Source organism: Canis lupus, chromosome 8 (assembly GCF_003254725.2).
Source record: "Canis lupus dingo isolate Sandy chromosome 8, ASM325472v2, whole genome shotgun sequence".
NCBI lineage: Eukaryota > Metazoa > Chordata > Mammalia > Carnivora > Canidae > Canis > Canis lupus.
In genome coordinates, this window is record NC_064250.1 from 41,724,135 (window position 1) to 41,747,679 (window position 23,545).

Sequence of the window (23,545 nt, forward strand, 5' to 3'; positions counted from 1 at the left end):
AAAGGTGGACAGTATCTTGGGTCTTTTATATAGGATCTTATATAGGATAAACCTTATACTAGAGCTTGTTTGATAGGAGTTTTAATATGGGGATACTAGAAGATGAATGGATGACAAAAGATTAGTAAAATGAATGCTAGATTAAGAGTGGCTACACAGGTTACTGTCCCCACATTCATTCATGGTTTGTAGTTTCCATATGTCAGAAAGCTTCTAGTTGCTGAAGGTTACTTTAAATGACCTTTCCTTGCAAAATTTAAACAACTACCACATGATACTTCAGTACCATTCTATGAAATTAGGATCTAAATAGCAGAGAGCCCACAATGAAAGGCCCAGAACCACAGGAAGCTCTTGAGTAGTTGGGATAGATAAGGAAATTGAGAAATGGTCTCTCTGGAGCCTACTGGAACCTTAGGCACCACAGGAAGGAAAAGAATGTGTAGGTCTATCAGGTCTGACAGCACTAAGATAGTCTCATTCTCAGATCCCCGATCTTAGATGTTATCAGTTGTCCTTTAGTTAGTGGCCAGTGAACCTGGGTATTTGATTCTTCACTTTGGTTCCCAATGACCCCAGTTAGAGCAGGGGTTAATTAGTAACCTCTAATAGTTAGGTGGGGTAGTGGTCATACCTTGTTTCTCCCTCCCCTGCTCTATTATTCTATTCCCAAAGAATAGCTACATAACTACATAAAACACTTTGCTTAAGTTAGAGGGTAGCAATAGTCTGGAAACATGGGTAATACATATTTTTAATAGTTCAAGTGCCTTTTTATTATTTCTGGGCTATACCAAAGACCCAGGTTTAGTCCGTGGAAATCAGACACACATACTTACACAGGAATTAGTGGAAATGCTGCAGTAACATGCCTGCTCATTGCAGCTTTGCATTGAGCTATGCACTGCTAATCTGCTAATAAGGGACTGCACACTGAACAGATGTAATGTCATTGAGCATATCATGTATTGCACTGTGACATCAACAGACCAGTAGATATATACACCCAGATTTCCAGGCTTTGTAGCCACCCTAATTATTCTGATACTTGTATTCTCCAGTATTCATTTGTTCAGATGACTTGAAGAGGTAGATAAGCTTCACCCAGAATAACCAACTAAGAAAGTTAAATACCCTAGAGAAGTGGACTTGTGTATTGGGGTGGGCAGGTCGGGATAGGTTCTTGTCTAATCTTCCCTTCTCAAATCCTTTAGTACAAGTTTTTAAACCCACAGAAGGTAACAAGTCCAAATTAAAGTATGGCCAGTTATTCCTTTGACTAAGTGCAAGATACTGGGTCACTATGATGGGAGACTGAAAAACCATGTCAGACGTGGTACCTGCCCTCAGCTCAGACCTGTAAAGGTGTCACTAAGAGATACGCTGATAACTAAAAGCATGTAGTGCCTTAAGAGAGATAGCATCAGAGGTCAAAAATGGTAATGGCTCAAAAGAGGGAAGATGATCTCTTCATATACCCACATACAGACATCTAGAAGGTTCCTAGTAATACTGGATATGGCACACATTTTCCCAACAGCAGTTTGGAAAATCCTTATCTAACTCCTCCCCAAGGAGGAGCTCTTTCCTTATCCAGGAGGCCTGACAGCTATGCCTATTAGGTTAGTTGAACAGGGATGACTGATTTTAATCCTACTCTAGTATACAGTGTTTGAACTTAAATTCATGCCCAAAAAGATGAGGTAGGTGTAGGGGCCTTCCTTATGGTAGGTAATTTTAATAGTAGAAAATGACTTTTAACCTTGGCTTGCTCTGTCTAGTGGGATAACCCTCACTGAAAGTAGCAGCTGGGGAACCGTCTGAGGTTTTGTCCCACTTTGTTCTTTCAGGGTTGCTGTCAGCACTGGATCTTGTTGAAGTCAATCCTCAGTTGGCTGCTTCAGAGGAAGAGGCCAAGGCTACAGCTGGCTTGGCAGTGGATGTGATTGCTTCAAGTTTTGGTCAGACAAGGGAGGGAGGGCACATTGTTTATGACCATCTTCCTACTCCCAGTTCACCAGATGAATCAGAAAGTGAAGAACGTGTGAGAATTTAGCAAATTTTGTGTGCTGACATGTTTCACGAAGGACATTTCAGAATTATGAGGCAACTGAGGAGATAGATACTAATGGTCATCTGGGTCAATACTGCCTTAATGAGAACATTTGTGCATTCTCACAATTGTAAAGTTTCCTTTCCCTCTCCATCTTGGTGACCAATAATACTACTGTAAATTGATGTGTTTTTTTTGTTTTGTTTTTTGCAGTTCACAGGGTATTAATATGTTGAAGTACTATGTAAATTTAAAGAAGTCATAAACCGCATTTATTACGTTGGTATATCATACTGGTCTCATTGCTGTTCCTTCACAGTTATGTGGTTTCTGTCTCCCCCCACCCCAGTCTGGCTACACCGTGCATCCTTGAACCATTACCTCACAGCAGCACTATGCTTATTCCTCCTCTCTAACACCATTCATTCACAGGGCCAAAGTTCTGGTCCACAAACCCTTCCCTCTAGGAAGTTTCAATGCTTGTGAAAGAATTTGTAATAAACCAGGCCCCCTAGGATGGCCAGCTCCAGTAAGATGACGATGGAAAGTAGCAGCTTGTTGGTTGTTACTCTACAAAGAGAAGCAAAGTAGGGAACAGTCAGAAGTCTGGATGACCTCATTTCTTTCCTTTCTTAATACTAATACTTAAGGGGTTTGACCCTGTGGCCAAGGTTGGATACTGTGAGGCAGACTGATTTTTTTTTTGGATCCCCTTGCCACTCAGAAGTGTGTGTGTGTGTGTGTATAAAAGGTTCTTTAGCTGGTAAGTGACAACTTGAAAGCTTTTTCAATTGTAACTTAAGGATAACACTACCTCACAGAAATGCCGAAGACTGGGACAAGAGATACACCAAAACATAAAAATGGTTTCTTGATTCTAAAATGTCTTCAAATAGTAGTCCATTCTTCACTTTAAAAACAGCTTTTGTAGGGGTGCCTTGGCTGGCTCAGTTGGAAAAGCATGTGACTCTTGATCTTGGGGTTGTGAGTTTGAGTCCCACATTGCCTCAAGATAAAATGAAAAATGTCTTGTTTTCTTTTTTTAAAATTACTTAATATACATTTTTATAACTAGCTCTTCCTAGAAGATTTATTTATTTATTTTTAAAGTAGGCTCCATACTCAACATGGGGCCTGAATTCACAACCCCAAGATCAAGAGTTGAACACTCTTGATAGACAGGTGCCCTGAAAAATATCAATTCTGAAATCAATTTGAATCCTATTTCAAAATAGCAGAGATACATTACCAGTCAGTAACTCTTCTCTTCCTCCATCAACCCAAATGGTTATCTTTATAAAGGTAGTGAAGTTTTTGAAGCTCCTACACTACCTTTTCTTGATGTAGGAATCCAATTTCTGGTTCTCATGTTAGCTCTAAATGGAAAATTTCCTCTTACCATTGTTTAGAAAAATCTCACTCCTACTAATTCCATGGCTTGGTCATCGTTTTGTTTTGTGTACCCTAGCCACTTTTAGGGACTTTTAAGTAAACTTTTTGCTAACAGAACTCCCTGATAAGGGGATGACTCCCATGAAGGACAAATGGAGCCAAAAGGAAGTATTAAGTTTTCTAACTGAGTTTATACAAATATATTTCAAGGAATATGCATGTGCTCTGAAAAATGTAAGCTGGGATTAAAAGTGGACTAATTTCCAACTGTTCCAAGTCAGAGCAGCATATACTCTTAACAAAGGATATTTAACTAGACAAGATAATACTTTATTCTTTCTGCTTTATCAGGACCTTTGCAAGTCACTATTTAATGTCTTAGTCGCAAAGTTTCTCAACTCTATTTTTAAAACTTACTTTCTGGACATTGAACGGAGAATCTTTCGACTTTTGCTCAAGTTTTCACTTGTGTTTACCAGCTGAGAAGAGAAAATAGCAATTATTTCCCCCTTCTGAAAGTACATACTATAGAACTTAAACATGAGTTAACTAAATTGACAGCGGGCATTAAAGGGTGTGTGCTGAAAAACTCTATCAAACCAAAATGAATGATGGCCTCTGAATATAAGAAGAAACTAGAAAGGACAAGTTCCTCTAGTACTCAACAAGGAGGCCTAGGAATTATTATATCCCAGGGTTACTGTGGGGAACTTCTGGGACCAAACTAATCCTTCACCTTGGCTACTCAAACAGAAAAAGGCTTCAAGTGTACCTCGCCAGTAACTGAGGCAACTTCAGATTTGAATTTCATCAGCCAAACTTCAGGGGAACCTCTTGGGTTAGTGTTTGTTTTTGTAGGCTGGTGGATTACCACGTTTGGGATCTGGTCCTTTTTTCTTAACCCCTTTTACAGACACATTAAATTATGAAAGGAATCAATATTTTAAAAGCCTTTAAAAAAAATCATTTCCTTTTGGCTGCCTGTTAGCTAGATAGCTGGGGAATATTTCAACAGATGCCACATGCCATCTGTTCCTGTTCCCCAGTGGCCATAGTAATAAGTTGATCTTTCAGCTCATTCCTTGGCTTTTAAATTCAAACAATCCACCTGATATATTCAAAAGTCAAAAACCACACAATCAGTAAGCAAGTTGCCTTCTCCACAGTTTCCCTTGAATTCAGTAGTTGTGAACTTTCACTGAGGAGGGAAGGGCATTCATTATTCTAATTTAAGAACAGAGAATTGCAACTATTAGAATATATGAGAAAATCCCCTCCAATCCCCACACTGAGGAAACAATCCAAGTCTTGCCCACAGTATCTGTTCTTTAATTTGTATTTGCCTCATAATGTTAAGAATAGGACACTTTATTGACAAGTTGTGCTACTTTTGAAATTCCTATGCAGGTGTATGGAAAGGGAGAAACAAGGTGTTTTTCAGAGGCCTTGATATAGTCATTTGGCCTAAGCTATTTCCCATTTTCTTCCCACAGTGATCCAGTTTACCTTGGGTAGCAATATAGTCCAGGATTAAACCTCTATAAATTGTCAGCAGTACTATTTTGTGACCTCTGGAAAATAGCCTTGGCTCTAAATGACAAACTAGGATCATTTTAAATAGATGGTGCTTTCATAAGAACAGCATAGTATCATACTACATGTATAAGAAAAATCTTAGGTTGGTAATACAGGAATTAAAAGGATGGAGTGGCTATCATCTTGGAACTGACAATCTTCCATAAATGCAGATGCTGAGTTTCCTCAGTCTTTTTTTTTTTTTTTTTCTTCCTCTAATGACCTCTAAATCTGAGGGGTAAAATTACTTTCAAGAGAAATCTCCCAGCCAAGAAAAGTGTAAACACCTAAAGGGTCCTAACGCTGAATTCAGAACTCCCATCCGTAACTGTAGAATATAAGGGGCCCACCCACTTTCCCCCATCCACTCAGACTTACCCTACTTTTAGTACGTTCCAACTGGTCACGTTGTTCCCCCAGCTCTTCTATGATTTCTGAGCCAATCTGGTCAGTCTCTGTGGCAATCCGATGAGAACGCTCAATACTCTGGGTGGCCCGGTTCAGGCTATCAGTGCCTTGCAGAAGCAATGCCCTTTGAGATTGCAGCCGGTTCTGACAGGTACATGGAAGGGAAATGTTAGACCTCTTCTGTTATGAATTCACTGCCGCACATTCCCTGTGGCCATTCCGATGTAAGAATGGATATAGCACGTGCAGTAATTTTCAATACTTTTAAGACAACCAAAGATGCTAATCAACTATAAGATTATTGGAATCCAATATAAGATCACATACCAGTCACATCACTGTTTATTATATTTATGTGAGGCAAGAAGAATTAAAAACATTAAGGCATTTTCCTTGTGTTCATGATGAATTTGAAGTGATTTCATGTGCTTTCTGGACTAACAACTTCTGAGAGGCAGTGGCCCAGATTTGGGGTACAGGAGCTACCTAAATATGCATATAGCCTGTAACTTTTTACGGGGTAACAAACCAACTAACTAAACTCCATGGCCTAGAAATAGATTAATTCACTGAAGATTTCCTCTTGATTGGTACTGAGGATTAAGGGACCATGAATAAGCTATTCATTTGCAGTACGAACAGAAATCACTTAGAAGTCTGAGACACTAATCTCATTTTGGAAAACACTTAAGTGGCTACAGTCTTGGAAACCCAAAAAGAATTTCATCTCAAGCCAAATGAAACAAAAACTCTGAAGTTGCCACACTGGTGACTACTCTCAGGGAAGGAGGTATCTAGGGCCAAGTAAGCTGCCCTAATTTCCCAAGTGCCCTAATTTTCTAAATCCCTACCAAAGTTTCACTCCACCTATAATCCCAAACACAGAAGGCACGATGACAGAAGTAGACTCTGTCAGCCAGAATTAACCACTGACTAATGGGTACAGCTAAGTTCTTCACTATTCAAAGCACTTACACATTCAGAAAAGGGTTGGTTTACAGGGCCTATGACTAAACTATGTGACAGTATACTAGCACTACACACCACCATCAAGAAACCAAACTACTGGGTTTCCAGCTAAGAAATGGCCTACACACTAGTGGATGATGGAACCACTTCAATGACACTGAAATGAATCCCAATTACTTTAGCTTAAGAGAAGCAGGAGTATGGGGGATTCCTGGGTGGCTCAGCAGTTTGACGCCTGCCTTTGGCCCAGGGCGCGATCCTGGAGTCCCAGGATTGGGTCCCACATTGGGCTCCCTGCAGGGAGCCTGATTCTCCTTCCGCCTGTGTCTCTGCCTCTCTCTCTCTCTCTATCATAAATAAATAAATCTTAAAAAAAAAAAAAAAAAAAAAAAAGGAGTATGGCTTTTAAAAAAAATGGGGGATTTTTAACTGATCAGACCGAAGAGCAGGCAAAGACATAAGATCACATAAATCAACCCCAGTTCAGAACAAGAATGCCACTGAAGGTGGTATGTGTATCTAAATAATCTTTATAACTTTTGAAACTAGTACTTTTTAAAAAAATTATTTGAGAGATAGAGATAGCAAGAGAGTGCACAAGCAGAGGAGAGGGAAAAGCTCAGCAGGGAGCCCAATGCACGGGGTTTGATTCCAGGACCCTGGGATCATGATCTGAGCCGAAGGCAGATGCTTAACTGACTGAGCCACCTAGGTACCCCTGAAACTAGTAATTTTTTTTTTAAAGATTTATTTATTCATTCAGAGAGAGCGAGAGAGAGGCAGAGACACAGGCAGAGGGAGAAGCAGGTTCCACGCAGGAAGCCCGATGTGGGACTCGATCCCGGGTCTCCAGGATCACACCCTGGGCTGCAGAAGGCGTTAAACCGCTGCGCTACCAGGGCTGCCCTGAAACTAGTAATTTTAAAGCAAACTATTGTTTGGCTTTATCTCCTGCTTTTTTTCTGTTGTTGATTTCTGGTAACAAATGCCCAAACTCACTTAATACCTCTCATCTCACTTTAACAAGCTTCACCTGTTTGCCTTTTCTGTCTCTCTTCACAAGTGACTTTTGAAAGTTTGTATCATTCTCTCCAGTTCTGACATCAGCAATGTCAGGCCAGTATCATCTGAATGTCTTTGAACCATAATCAGGATGTATCATGAAACAGGACTGTTTAACACTACGCTATTGACCTTTTTACATACATACAGTCTATACCTGTGGGTCCCTGTCCATTTCTCTCCCATGCTACTGGCTATTTGCCAGACCATTTCTACTTTGTACAGTGGAGTATAATCCCAAATGCAACACATTAAATTTTTGTGAACTTTTATTCTTTATCCAGCTTCTCATTTCAGTATATAGGTTTTCAATTCTGTCAGTCTAATTTTATAAATCAGAATGCTAGAGTCTAGAGAGGTAATCTGGCTTACTTTCCATTACAACTAAGTAAAAGCCCGTTAGTCCCCTCCTGAGAAGGATCCTCCCTTCTCTACTGTGTCTCTGGATGTTGGGTCATCTTGATATAAATGTAAAGGAAAGCCTGGGTTAATTTGTAACAAACTTTGGATAAATTAAAAAGCCTAACTGAATTTTTTGAGTATACATGAAAACCCAGATCAATAGGTCAGAATACAAAGTCCAGATACAATTAAGAATAGATAACACTTGTATTCCTCTACTGAGTACCTAGCACTGTTTTATAAGAGATACAAAGAAATCTAAGCATGGTTTGGAAAGATCTGTATTAAATACAATAGAGCTGGTTACCCCAAGAGGAGAAGGGGAATTGGATGCAGGAAACAGGATACAGTGTAAAGAACAAGAGTCTACTACTGACTGGTAACAAACTCTACAATATGGCTAATTTTTGTGCCCACAGGCCATTAAGGGAAAAAAAAAACCAGCTGAAGCTTACCATATGTTCATTTTCTACAGCATATGAACCGTATTTCATGTCTCCTCGGCCTCCAGGTGTGGCTGTCAAAGGTGTGCTTCTCACTTCCCGATGGAGTTTGGCAAGATCCTTCCGGTAGGTTCGAAGCTTAGACATCATAGGGTTACGGAAAGATAGAGGTGCATAACGTAGTTCCTCTTCCATCTCTGCCAGCTAGGAAGGCAGAAAGTAGTGAGTAGATGGGCTGCTCTCATCCGGGCATGTGCTAGTTTTGACTAATCAAACCATAGACAAATCCGAATAAGTACTCAACCATATGTTCCACGAGGGGAGGGGCAGGGACCACATGTGACATGTTTACCTCCTTTATTTTTTTTTAAGATTTTACTTATTTATTCATGAGAGACACAGAGAGAGAGGCAGAGACATAGGGAGAAGGAGAAGCAGGCTCCCTGCAGGGAGCCTGATGTGGGACTTGAGACCAGGACCCCAGGATCAAGACCTGAGCCAAAGGCAGATGCTCAACCATTGAGCCACCCAGGCATTCCATGTTCACCTCCTTTCTCTGAGTGCCTGGCAGTGCCTAGTCCATATAGAACAGGCATTCAAAAAGTATGTGATAAATGAGTGAAAAAACTAGCAAGTACTTTATTTCTTATTAAACATCTTATACATTATTTAATAACTTAATCTTTCCTGTCCTCAATAAGGTAGGAAATACTACTTCTAATTCATATATAAAAATTGAAGAAATCTGCTCAAGATTACACAAATCTTCAAATATCCTTTTCAGTATACCAAATTTTTAGTTTGTTATGGTTCAAGTGCTATCATGAAGCACTTTGAGGTCTACTGTACTAAAATGGTAAGGGTCTGGCATCAGGGTTCTTCCCCTTCCTCTTTCTTCTGAAAATCAATTGTTTGTCTCCATGTCCTAGATAATCCAGAGTCCCAATCAGATTTCCATTTTATTGGGTAAGTAAAATGTAACACCCAGACATGTTCACAAGAGGCCATAAATTATTTTCATCTGCCTGGGATGGCCAGAGTTGGGATTGGTTAATTTCGCTAATCTCTTTTATTTATTTATTTTTTATTTTTTCGCTAATCTCTTTTAAAACATAAGGGAATGTGGCTACAAGCACTTCTGAGATACATTTCTTTTTTATAGTAAGTTTAACAAAGAAGAAAAATTGATCTTAATGGCCAGTTTTTTATTATTGAGATAGAAAGAATGCAGGCAAGGGGCAGAAGGAGGAAGAGAGAATCCTAGGCAGGCTCCATGCCCAGCACAAGCCCACTGGGGATCGATCCCAGGACCCTGAGATCATGACCAGAGCCAAAGCAGATGCTTAACTAAGCCACCCAGATGCCCCAAATTTTATTTTTAAACATGATTTATTTATTCATTTTAGAGAGTGTGTGTGTGCATGCGTGCAAGAGAAATGGGGGGCAGGCAGATGGAAAGAATCTTTAAGCAGACTCCCCAATGAGTGCAGAGCCCGATGCAGCCCAATCCCATGACCCACAAGATCATGACCCTGGCCAAAATCAAGAGTCTGACTCTTAACCGAATGAGCCACCAATGTGCCCCTAATGAAATTTTAAAAGACCACCCAGGGAGATTCCCTGGGTGGCTCAGTGGTTTGGCCCCTGCCTTCGGCCCAGGGTGTGATCCTGCAGTCCCGGAATTGGGTCCCACATTGGGCTCCCTACATGGAGCCTGCTTCTCCCTCTGCCTGTCTCTGCCTCTCTCTTTCTCTGTCTCTCATGAATAAATAAAAAAATTTTAAAAATAGGGATCCCTGGGTGGTGCAGCGGTTTAGCGCCTGTCTTTGGCCCAGGGCACGATCCTGGAGACCCAGGATTGAATCCCACGTCGGGCTCCCGGTACATGGAGCCTGCTTCTCCCTCTGCCTATGTCTCTGCCTCTCTCTCTCTCTCTCTGTGTGACTATCATAAATAAATAAAAATTAAAAAAATTTTTTTTAAATAAAGTAAAATAAAATAAATAAAAGAAAATAAAAGATCACCCAGGTAAAGGTTTGAGAATGCCCTTACTATTCATATCAGGAATGTATTATATCAAAGACTCATTTTAAGAGAGTATCCAAGCTTTATCCATTTGTGTTTGTCAAACCCCCTTTACCACTCACCCCATCAATTGGCCTCATTTAATAAAAAATAATCAAAACCAAGATCAAAGACAGGAACAGTTAATCTGTGATCAATAAGCATTACTTTTGGAAATGACTAACTCCAGGAAGAAGTAAGGACATGCTCCTCCTCCTCACCGTTTCATTTGCTTCCTGTTGCTTTTCGTCAAAATCTCTGATCAGCTTCTTCTTCTCTTCTGGAAAAGATAGAGAAGTTTCAATTGCTCAGTCCTGTTTTCATATATTTGTAGAGATCATTCCCTCTGCTTAGAATATACTGCCCAACCCTCCCGATGGGGTTAGTAGTACTTAATTATCTCTAAAAATTACTTTTTAAAAAATTTTTACTTATTTTTGAGAGAGAGAGCAAGTGCACAGGTAAGCTGGCATAGGGGAGGGGACAGGAGAGGGAGGGGCTGCATCTCACAATCCTGAGATCATGACCTGAGCCAAGAGTTGATGCATAACCTACTGAGCCATCCGGGCACCCCTAAAAAAACATTTAGAAATGTATGGGAACTTGTTATCACAATAATGGGGGAGGGAAGAGGATGGGTATTATGAATGGCATTTTAGTGCCCAAGTAAAAATATCCATGCTTGGGACACTCGTGCCTGACAATTATCTGGCTCCAAAGGTCAGTATTATCCTACTAAGAAACATTACAGGTCTAAATTAATCACTGTTGGGGATCCCCGGGTGGCTCAGCAGTTTAGCGCCTGCCTTCAGCCTAGGGTGTGATCCTGGAGTCCCGGGATCGAGTCCCACGTCTGGCTCCCTGCATGGGGCCTGCTTCTCGCTCTGCCTGTGTCTCTGCCTCTCTCTCTCTGTGTCTCTCATGAATAAATCTTAAAAAAAAAAAAAAAAAATTAATTAACCACTGTCAACCGATTTTCCCCTACAGGGATTAGGTGCACCTTCATCAACAAGAAGGTTTAATAATACTGATTCTCTGAAATCTTGTCTCCACTTTTATCTCCACTGAAAAACACTTCTCTATATTGACCCTACCACTGCTTTTCTTCTGCAAAACAAATTCAAAACTCACCTACTCTACTTGCAGGGAGTGCAGGGTATGGGTACATATTTCTTGGCCATACCCACTGGTGGTGATATATAAAATGATGTAAATACCAATGACTCACACAGTGAGAAAGTCATTCCCCTTTCAATTCTGCTTCAATCCTTTGCATCTTGTCACTTTGGTGCTGGTATCTTGAATGCCTAAAAATTATTAATTTCTTCTTTTAACAAAAATAAAATAGGCTTCAGCTGCCAAGCAGTAACATTTAACTAAAATAGCATTGTTTTGCCTTCACTACCTTTTTTTTGATCATTTAGATAGGTTTGAAAGATTTTCCATTGAACACACACACACACACACACACACACACACACACACACACACACATCATTCCAGGGACACCTAGATGGCTCAGCAGTTGAGCGTCTGTCTTCAGCTCAGGGCATGATCCAGGGTCCTGGGATCAAGTCCCACGTTGGGCTCCCTGTAGGAGGCCTGCTTCTCTCTCTGCCTCTCTCTCATGAATAAAGAAAATCTTAAAAAAACTCTCTCTCTATATATATATACATACATATATATATCATTCCATCCAAGAAGAGTGCAATATACATTCCTTTAAAGTGCACAGATCACTTATTAGGCCACAAAGCAAATCTCATTAAGTTAAAATTATGTCATGCATACTAGAAATCAATCGCAGAAATTGGAAAGAACACAAATATATGGAGACTAAATAATACACTACTAAACAATGAATGGGTCAACCAAGAAATCAAAGAGGACATCAAAAAACACATGGAGACACGAGTGCTGGTAAGGATGTGGAGAAAAAGGGACCCTCATTCACTGTTGGTAGGAATGCAAACTGGTGGTCACTGTGGAAAACAGTATGGAGATTCTTCAAAATTTTTTAAATAGAACTCCCCTACAATCCAGTAAATCCACTACTATTTGCCCAAACAAAACAGAAACACTAATTCTTTTTTTAAAAATACGTTATTCATTTATTCATGAGAGACACAGAGAGTGAGAAAGAGGCAGAGACACAGGAGGAGGGAGAAGCAGGCTCCATGCAGGGAGCCCGACTTGAGACCCAATCCTGGGACTCCAGGATCACGCCCTGAGCCAAAGGTAGAGACGCTCAACTGCTGAGCCACCCAGGCATGCCAGAAACACTAATTCAAAAAGATATATGCACCCCTATGTTTACTGCAGCATTATTTACACTAGCTAGACATATGGAAGCAACCACATGTCCATCCCAGATGAATGGATAAGACTATGTCTCTCTCTCTCTCTCTCACATACACACACAGAGGAATATTACTCAGCAATAAAAAAGAATGAAATCTTACCATTTGCAACAATATGGATGGATCTAGAGGGTATAATGCTAAGTGAAATAAGTTGGAGAAAGACTAATACCGTATGATTCACTCATGTGGAATTTAAGAAACAAAAACAAGTGGAGGAAAAAAAAAGATGCTTAAATACAGAGAACAAACTGGTTGTTTCCAGTGGAGAAGAAAGAGAGGGGCTGGGTAAAACAGGTGAAGGGGATGAAGAGTACAACAATCATGATGAGCACTGAGTAACACAGAATTGCTGAATCACTACATTGTATACCTGAAACTAATATAACACTGTATGTTGACTATATACGGTTATTAAAAATACATGGAGACCAATGAAATACAATGGTCCAAAATTTTGGGGATGCAGCAAAAACTTCTCTGAGAGAGAAGTTTATAGCTATACAGGCCTACCTCAAGAAACACCTATATGATCAATTAATCTACAACAAGGAGGCAAGAATATATAATGGGAAAAAAAACAATCTCTTCAACAAATGGAGCTCGGAAAACTAGACAGCTATGTGTGAAATGGGACCCCTTTTTTAATGAATTAAGAGCCTAAATGTGAGACCTGAAACCGTGAAACGCCTAGAAGAAAACACAAGCAGAAATTTCTTTTACATCAGTCATAGAAACATTTTTCTAGATACATTTCCTCAGGCAAGAGAAACAAAAGCAAAATGAAATCATTGGGACTACAGCAAAAGAAAAAGCCTTTATATAGCGAAGTAAACCATTAACAAAACAAAAAGGCAACCTACTGATGAGAGATTTGCAAATGATATCTTCAGTAAGGGGTTAATACCCACTATATAAAGAACTTAGAAAATTAAACACCAAAAAGCCAAATAATCCAATTAATGGGCAGGGGACCTGAATAAGCATTTTTTTCCAAAGAAGACCTACAGATGGCCAACAGACACATAAAAAGATGCTCAACATCACTAATCATCAGGGAAATACAAATCAAAACCACAATGAGATGTCACTTTATCTGTCAGAATGGCTAAAATCAAAAACACAAGAAATGACAAGTGTTGGTGAGAATGTGGAGAAAAAGGAACCCTCATGCACTGTTGGTGGGAATGCAAGCTGACGCAGTATAGAGGTTCCTCAAAAAATTAAAAATAGAATCACCATATGATCCAGTAATTCCACTAGTGGGTATTTACCCAAAGAAAACAAAAATACTAATTTGAAAAGATATAATGCACCCCTATGTTTACTGCAATATTTTTTACAATAACCAAGATATGGAAGCAACCCAAGTGTCCACCTATAGATAAACAGATTAAGATGTGGGGTGTGTGTGTATGTAAATATAAAACGGTATTATTCATCCATAAAAAAAGAAAAAGAATGATATCTTACCATTTGTGACAACACAGATGGATTGAGAGGGTATAATGTTAAGTGAAATTAAGTCAAATAAGTCAAAAAATGAAAGACAAATACTGTATGATTGTACTCATATTTTGGAATTTAAGAAACAAATGAACAAAACTAAAAAGAGACAAAAAAACAATCTTAAAATACAGAGAACAAACTAACAGCTGCTAGAGGGGAGATAAATGGGAGAATGGGTGAGATAGATAAAGGGGTTTAAGAAGCACACTTTTTTTTTTTAATGATTTTATTTATTTATTCATAGAGACACAGAGAAAGAGAGAGAGAGGCAGAGGCACAGGCAGAGGGAGACGCAGGCTCCATGCAGGGAGCCTGATGTGGGACTCGATCCAGGGTTCCCAGGATCAAACCCCGGGCTGTAGGCGGCGCTAAACCGCTGCGCCACTGGGGCTGCCCAAGAAGCACACTTCTCTTGATAAGCACTGAATAATATATAGAATCATGGAATCATTATATTGCATACCTGAAACTGATACAACATTGTATGTTAACTGTACATAAAAAAGCCAAAATAGGGCAGCCCGGGTGGCTCAGTGATTTAGCGCGACCTTCAGCCCAGAGCGTGGTCCTGGAGACCCGGGATTGAGTCCCACGTCGGGCTCCCTGCATGGAGCCTGCTTCTCCCTCGCTTCTCCCTCGTCTGTCTGTCTGTCTCTCTCTCTCTCTCATAAATAAATAAATAATCTTTAAAAAAAATAACATAACTTTATGGGGGTGCCTGGGTGGCTCAGTCGGTTAAGGTCTGCCTTCAGCTCAGCTCATGATCCTGGGGTCCTGGATCAAGCCTCCCTGCTCAGTGGGAAGTCTGCTTCTCCCTCTTCCTCTGTCCCTTCCCATCCCTTCGAGCTCTCACTTTCTGTTTCTCAAATAAATAAAATTTTTAAAAAAATAACTTTATATATTAAGTAAATGTATTTTATAAGAAATGTTTATATAAAGAAAACAAGTAACAGTAAAAATGGTACTCAGACATGGCAAAAATGATGAAGTACTGGCATTGATACCACCTGGTAAGTATCTGTGTAAAAAGGGAACAGCTGGTGAGAAAGGGACTTTTCCTTGGCGTTAAACATGTAAGCTTGGATAAATAATTCTTCAACACTTTGGGACCTGACCTCCTTCCTTAGCTATAAAACAGGAGGCAGGTCATTCCTTCATATGTAACAAGCAAAAATTAGCCTACATATGAGTTTGATTTCTAAAAATGTGTCCACATGGATATTCTCCCTGAAAATCTACATGTAATCTACTTATGACCAAAAAGTTACCACTGCTTACACTGTTTGAGTTTACCTTTTAGAATTACTTTTTTAAGATTTTATTCATTCATGAGAGACACACAGAGAGAGAGAGGCAGAGACACAGGCAGAGGGAGAAGCAGGCAGGCTCCATGCAGGGAGCCCCGACGTGGGACCCGATCCCTGGTATCCAGGATCAGGACCTGGACTGAAGGTGGCGCCAAACCGCTGAGCCACCCGGGCTGCCCTGGAATTTTACAATCTGGGGATAGTCTTTTTTTTTTTTTTTTTTGGTAATATTTATTTAACAAAATTTACCATTTTGTCAACTTTTAAGTATATGGCTAAAGAGCTGTAAGTACATTCACACTGCTGTGCAAACATCACTCTACCCCACCTCCAGAACCTTTTCACCACCCCAAACTGAAACTCCATACCAAATCAACACTTAATTCCCCACTTCCTATTCCCCCAGACTCTGATAACCACCATTTTACTCTCTGTTTCTATGAGTTTGATTAGTCTAGCATCTCCTAGAAGAGGAATAACATATTTGTCTTTTGTGTCTGGCTTATTTCACTTAGTATAATGTCCTCGATAAGCATAATGTCCTTATTTCACTTAGCATAATTCATCCATACCATGGCATGTATATACAGATGTGGTTTTTAAAGCTGCATTATTTCTCATTCATTGTGACTCCTAAATAAAAGTCAGCACCTCATCAACTGAAAAAAAAAAAAAAAGAGCAATTTTACTCAATGCCAAAGAAAACAGCTGAGTTGGGCTTATGAAGGGATGGCACTGTGGGTATTCAATATGCTGTCCTGAGATTTTCTTGGCTAATTTTCTTTACCTTGGTTTTCATCTTAAGCATTCAAACCCAATCCCATATAAGATGTAACACCACTATAGTGCTTTATATATGGATTTACATTTTGTTAATCACAACAGTGTCTATGATGTCAGCTGTCTGATGCTTTTTAAGTGATCATAAACCATTCCGCAATCTATATATTCTATATTTGCAGCTGGAGATCAAGCTTCTCCAGAACAGGGAAATTTACTTTTTTAAAAAAATTTATTTGAGAGAAGGATGCTTGGGTGGCTCAGCGGCTGAGCATCCACCTTCAACTCAGGGCATGATCCCAGAATTCTGGGATGGAGTCCCACTTCAGGCTCCTTGCATGGAGCCTGCTTCCCCCTGTCTATGTCTCTGCCTCTTTCTCTCTGTGTCTCTCATGAATAAATAAAATCTTTTAAAAAATTTTATTTGAGAGAGAGAGAGCACGAGAGTACACAAGCAGGGGGAGCTGCAGGGGGAGGAGGGAGAAACAGACTCTGCTGAGCAGGGAGCCCGACATGGGGCTTGATCCTAGGACCCTGGGATCATGACCTGACCTGAAGGTGGATGCTTAACCAACTGAGCCACCCAGGTGCCCCTACTTTTTCTAAGTTTCATAGCTTCTAGAACTCTAAACATAGTAGTGTTCCTTAGATGTTACTACTGCCTGAAAGAGCAAATGACAATGCACCTTTAACTATACTTCCTTGTTATGTGACATTCCCTTAATATACACAAGACACTCCCAATGAACTATTTTTCACTACACTGCTCACAAAACCAAGGGTTTGTTGTTTTAAATAGGAGAAAGTTCAGCCATCGCAAATGGTCTGCATCATGACCATCCATGATGTAACTGAAGTAAGCACAAAAGCAGCTGTCATGATCTCTGAGTAGTACTTTCAGCCACCAGCAGTGAAATTATATCTGCAATCAAGAATGGCTACCTCCATGGAGAAGTATCATATTACTCTGTAATAAGCTGCTGCTGAGTGTCACCACTCCTCTGAATAGGCACATCTTCAAACTCAAACACACTTCTGATCCATGGCAGACAGAAAGAAGAATTATTCTACATATAAGTGCATTCCCTTTTTAGCTCTGATTTATCTACAACAGTTAGTCATAGAGCTTCCTTCTTTATTCTTCCTTTGTAAGAGATAGGAAAATCTGCATTTTTAAGAGGCCAACTCTAGAAAGTGGGTACATAGCTAAGAGTAGGAGGGCAAAGAGGTAGCTCACAGGATTTTGATCCTTTCACTAACTTCTCTCCATGATTATGTCATTCTCAGTCTCTTTGGAACTGGGATACTCCATTCTCTAATTTTATAAGACATTCTCTTAGGAGTGCTATGCAGTTCATATACTTTTAAAAAGAAATATGCTCCCTTTGAAAATAATTTTAAGAATTTCACCACATTATGAGATACTTTATGGAATCCTAAAGTTAAAAAAAAAAAAGCCTCTGAAATTCTCCCTTCTGATGATTAAGCCAGGAAGATAGACGACAATTCAAGGTTCAAAAGAGGTTGAACTCTATCTATCCAACTGGAAGTACCAGGATGTGCTTCTTTATACTTTAGTCTCAGAATTGTGAAAGCAATAAATGTTAGAGTGGAAATGGATCTCAGAGGTCATCTAACCTAACCTTCTCATTTTACAGTTGAGGAAACTAGAGCTTGGAGAAACTGCCTTCCCCAAGGTCATAAGAGGAGCAAATGGTGACACTAATTCTAGAATGCAAGTCTCCTGATTTCCAATCCAAGGCTGCTGTACATTATAGCATTGAGGAGTATTTTTGTGCTCCCAGGGAATAAACAGCCTTCAGCAACAGGTAAAACCTGTTCAGACTTTTTCATTTTTTAGGGAGTTAGAGTTAATACCACAGTTAACTACAAAACTGCAGAACTGCACACTGAGTGAAATGGGCACCAAAAACAAGAGTGAGCTATTTCAAACACTATCCCCCATTCCATATGCCTTCTCAAACCAGTCACATGTAAATGACTCACTCTGACACTAACTGGTTATAAACTGGTTGGATGGCAGCACCATGAAAAAGTCAGCTTTGAAATAGCTAGAGAAAGCCTACCTTAATGTTTAACTAAGGGGCAGCCTCTCTTCCTTATGGGTGGTTTGATTTGCCAACCCAAGAATGACTAACCTTGACCCATTAGAGCTGTGGAAATAACTTCAGTTTCATCAGGATCATGCGGTTAGTTTGCTTTTGGTGCCCCACTGTGGCATTTCTAAGACCTACATCCTCTATTTGTACACCACTGATCTCATACTATACAGGAGTTTTGGGCTGCCTGGGTGGCTCAGCGGTTGAGCATCTGCCTTTGGCTCAGGGTGTGATCCCCAGATCTGGGATCGAGTCCCACATCAGGCTCCCTGTGAGGAGCCTGCTTCTCCCTCTGCCTATATCTCTATATCTGCCTATATATCTATATCTCTGTCTCTGTTTCTCATGAATAAATAAATAAATCTTAAAAAAAAAAGGAGTTTTGTAAAAGCACAGGCATACCCTGAAGAAACTGTGGGTTTGGTTCCAGACTACCACAGTGAGTAACACAATAAAGCAAGTCAAATTAGTTTTTGGTTTCTCTATGCATATAAAAGTTATGTTTAAGCTCTACTGTAGGGATCCCTGGGTGGCGCAGTGGTTTGGCGCCTGCCTTTGGCCCAGGGCGCAATCCTGGAGACCCGGGATCGAATCCCACATCGGGCTCCCGGTGCATGGAGCCTGCTTCTCCCTCTGCCTGTGTCTCTGCCTCTCTCTCTCTCTGTGTGACTATCATAAATAAATAAAAAATTAAAAAAAAAAAGCTCTACTGTAGTCTTTTAAGTATGTGGCAGCATTATGTCTAAAAAATGTGCCTTAAAGATTAATACCTTAATTGTGAAAATACTTTACAGCTGAGAAATTCTACCTTAATTTAAAAATACTTTATAGCTGAGAAATTCTATCATCTGAAGTTTCATTGACACAGGGAGAGGGAGAAGCAGGCTCCCTGTGGGGAGCCTAATGCAGGACTCGATCCCAGGACCCCGGGATCACGACCTGAGCCAAAGGTAGACGCTCAACCACTGAGCCACTCAGGTACCCTGTGGCAATTTCTTAAAACAAGATAAAAATGAAGTTTGCTACATCAACGGGCTTTTCCTTTCACAAACAATTTCTTTTTTTGGGGGGGGGGATTTTATTTATTTGTTCATGAGAGACACAGAGAGACAGGCAGAGACATAGGCAGAGGTAGACACAGGCTCCCTGCAGGAAATGGGACTTCAGAAGTGGGACTCAATCCCTGGACTGGGGATCACGCCCTAAGCTGAAGGCAGCCACTCAACCGCTGAACCACCCAGGCGTCCCTCACGAACAATTTCTCAGTAGCATGTGAAACTTTTTGATAGCATCTCACCCACACTAGAATTTCTTTCAAAACTAGGGTCAATCCTCTCATATCCTGCACTGCTTTATCAGCTAAAATTATGTAATATTTTAAATTCTTTGCTGTCATTTTTTAAAAGACTATTTGAGAAACGGAGTGCATGAGTGGGGTGGGGGGGGGGCAGAGGAAAAGAGAGAAGCAGGCTCCCCACTGAGCAAGGAGGCTGACTTGGGGCTCTATCTCAAGATCCTAGGATCATGACCCCAGTGGAAGGCAGACGCTTAACCAACTGAGACCCAGGTGCTCCCCTTTGCTGTCATTTCAACAATCTTCATGGCATCTTCACCAGGAGTAGATGTCATCTCAAGAAACCACTTTCTTTGCCAATCCATAAGCAGCAGCCCCTCATCAGTTAAAGTTTTATCATGAGATTGCAGTAACTCAGTCCCATCTCCCGGCTCCACTTCTAATTCCAGTTCTCTTGCCATTTCCACCACATCTGCAGTTACATCCTCCACGAAGTCTCAAACCTTTCAAAGTCATCCATGAAGATCAAAATCAACTTCTTCAAAACTCCCATTAAAGTTGATATTTTTACCTCTTCCTTTGAATCATGAATGTTCTTAATGGCATTGAGAATGGTGAATCCTTTCGTGATGGTTTTCATTTTACTATGCTCAGATCCATCAGAGGAATCATTATCTATGGCAGCTATAGACTTATGAATGTACTTCTTTTTTTAAAAAGGCTTATGATTTTATTTATTCATAGAGACACAGAGAAAGAGAGAAACATTTATTTTGAGAGAGAGAGAGAGAGAGAATGCTGGGGGGGAGGGGCAGAGGGCAAGGGGAATTTTAAGCAGACTCTGTGCTGAGTGCAAGCCCAATGTAGGGCACGATCCTACAACTCTGAAGTCATGACCTGAGCCAAAACCAAGAGTTGGACACTTAACCTACTGCATCATCCAGGTGCCCCTGTATTTCTTAAATAATAAGATTTGAAAATCAAGGTTACTCCTTGATCTATGGGTTGCAGAATGGATATTGTGTTAGCAGGGATGAAAACAACATTAATCTCATTGTACTTCTCCATCAGAGAGCTCCTGGGTGACCATGTACACTATCAACGAGCAGTAATATTTGAAAAAAGTCCATTTTTCTGAACAGTGGGTCTCCACAGTAGGCTTAAAATATTCAGTAAACTGTGTTAGAAGCAGTGGTGCTTTCACCTAGATTTTGTTGTTCCCTTTATAGAGCATAGGCAGAATAGACTTAACATAAGTCTTTAAGGGCCCTAGGATTTTTGGAATGGTCTATGAGCACTGGCTTCAACTAAAAGTCACCGTCTGCATTAACCCCTAACAAGGGAATCAGCCTGTCCTTTGAGACTCTGAAGCCAGGTACTGACTTCTCTCTAGCCATGAAAATCCTAGATGGCTATCTCATCTACACTGAAAACCTGTTGTTTAGTGCAGCTTCCTTCATTAATTATCTTAGCTGGATCTTCTGGATAACTTGCTGTAGCTTTTATATCAGCACTTGGGGCTTCACCTTGCAGTTTGATGTTATGTAGACAGCTTCTTTCCTTAAGGCTCATCAAACAACCCCTGATACTTTCAGACTTCTTCTGCAGCTTCCTCACCGGTTTCGGCCTTCAAAGAACTGAAGTAGGGCCTTGCTCCAAATTAGTCTTTGGCTTAAGATAAGGTTGTGGCTCGTGTGATCTTTTCAGACCACTAAAACTTTCTCCATATCAGCAATAAAGCTGTTTGCTTGCTTATCATTTGTGTGTTCACTGGAGTAGCAATTTTAATTTCCTTCAAAGTTTTTCCCTTTGCATCACAACTTGCCTAATCTTTGGTCAAGAAGCCTAGGTTTTGGCCTATCTCAGCTTTCAGTATGTCTTCCCCACTAAGCTTGATCTTTCAAGCTTTTGATTTAAAGTGAGAGATGTGCACCGCTTCTTTTCATCTGAACACTAAGAGGCCAATGTAAGGTTATTAATTGGCCTAATTTAAATTTGAAGTATTGGGAATGTGAAGAGACACAAAGTGACCAAATGCTGTTGGAAAATGTTGCTAATAAATCTGCTCAACATAGGGTTGCCACAAACCTTCAATTTGTAAAAAAAAAAAAAAAAAAAAAAGCAATATTTGAGAGGCACAATAAAATGAAGTACAATAAAGTGAAGAGCCATAAAACAAGATATGCTTGCATCAGATCTAAGCCTGTTTCCTTATCTATAAAAAATAATTTTTTAACGGATTTTTATTTATTTATTCATGAGAGACACAGAGAGAGAAGCAGACACAGGCAGAGAGAGAAGCAGGCTCCTTGCAGGGAGCCCAATATGGGACTCAATCCTGGGACTCCAGGATCACGCCCTGAGCCCAAGGCAGGTACTCAACCACTGAGCCAACTAGGCGTCTCCTATAAAAAAGAAATAAAGAAGGAAGGAAGGAAGGAAGGAAGGAAGGAAGGAAGGAAGGAAGGAAGGAAGGAAGGAAGGAAGGAAGGATGGATACTGACCTTGTAGGGTTGTCTGAAAAGGTTAAGAGAGATAATATACATAATAAGCACTTAGTAAATGTTAGACATAGTAAGAGTTTCAAAAACAGTAACTACCATTTTTTTTTTTTTAAGATTTTATTTATTTATTCATGAGAGACACAGAAAGAGAGAGAGGCAGAGACACAGGCAGAGGGAGAAGCAAGCTCCATGCAGGGAGTCCGATGTGGGACTCGATCCCAGGTCTCCAGGATCATGCCCTGGGGTGAAGGCGGCGCTAAACCGCTGAGCCACCCAGGCTGCCCACTACCATTGTTTTTAAAAGTAAATCCTTAGGTGGATGAGAACTAGGGCATAAACATAATTCACAAAAAAAATATGAGGAGTGTTAGAGAAATTAAAATTCTTCAGTCAATGGTAATTGGTGCATATGATTATCCATAGTGATTTTTGCTGGTTCCCAATATAAAGGGGTTCCATAGACACACACTGAAATTTGAGTGAATTAAAATGGAAAATTTTCAATAATTTTACAACACTCATTAGTATGTTTTCCAGCTGCCTTCAGGTACTACAAAACCAAAACTAGAATATGATAGGCACTTACCATATTATTTAGATAATAATTTACAGCATTCTGAGGTATCTGGAGAGACCTCTTCAGATGCTCTAAAACTAAAACTGGAAATTATGACTGTATGTGCTTAATATAATATTAAATGGATTAATAATTAATCACATATTTAACAGACTATTACTGCCATACAAACCTCCTAAAAAGGGACACATTTTGTCTGTTACCCTATCTTTTGTTTTACTAGGTATAGATACTCATTTTAAAGGTGATGAAGGGGCACTTAGGTGGCACAGTCAGTTGGGTGACCGATTCTCAGTTTTAGCTCAGGTGGTGATCTTTGGAGTTGTGAGATCAAGCCCCACCTTGGGCTGTGTGCTCAGCAGAGTCTGTGTAAGACTTTCTCTGCCCCTCCCCCTGCATGCACATTACCTAAAATAAATAAATAAATCTTTTAAAAGAAATTTTAGGGGCAGCCCCGGTGGCACAGCGGTTTAGCGCCGCCTGCAGCCCAGGGCATGATCCTGGAGACCCTGGATCGAATCCCACGTCGGGCTCCCTGCATGGAGCCTGCTTCTCCCTCTGCCTGTGTCTCTGCCTCAATCTCTCTCTTTCTCTCTCTCTCTGTGTCTCTATAAATAAATAAATAAAATCTTTTAAAAAAAATTTTTAAGTGACGAAAATGCAGGAAACATTGTAGAGTAAAAATACAATTATACTCAGTTTCAGCACCCAATCACATTATTAATA

General features: G+C 40.2%; 2 protein-coding genes across 3 annotated transcripts in view; one reads left to right on the forward strand and one right to left on the reverse strand.

The window, feature by feature from the left end:
• The window catches only part of ARG2 (arginase 2), a 31,346-nt gene extending 29,002 nt beyond the window's left edge, over window positions 1-2,344 (forward strand). For both annotated transcript variants that reach the window (XM_025443364.3, XM_025443363.1), the window contains exon 8: window positions 1,851-2,344. In XM_025443364.3, coding sequence (XP_025299149.1) covers window positions 1,851-2,056 — 206 coding nt within the window. In that variant the 3' untranslated portion in view covers window positions 2,057-2,344. The remainder of the gene's footprint in view (window positions 1-1,850) is intronic.
• Window positions 2,303-23,545, reverse strand: part of VTI1B (vesicle transport through interaction with t-SNAREs 1B) — a 29,273-nt gene continuing 8,030 nt past the window's right edge. Inside the window, exons 2-6 of the mRNA XM_025443371.3 lie at window positions 10,590-10,648; window positions 8,317-8,508; window positions 5,399-5,572; window positions 3,863-3,924; window positions 2,303-2,623 (exon numbers count right to left, since the gene is read on the reverse strand). Of these exons, the coding sequence (XP_025299156.1) occupies window positions 2,527-2,623; window positions 3,863-3,924; window positions 5,399-5,572; window positions 8,317-8,508; window positions 10,590-10,648 (584 nt within the window). The 3' untranslated portion in view covers window positions 2,303-2,526. The remainder of the gene's footprint in view (window positions 2,624-3,862; window positions 3,925-5,398; window positions 5,573-8,316; window positions 8,509-10,589; window positions 10,649-23,545) is intronic.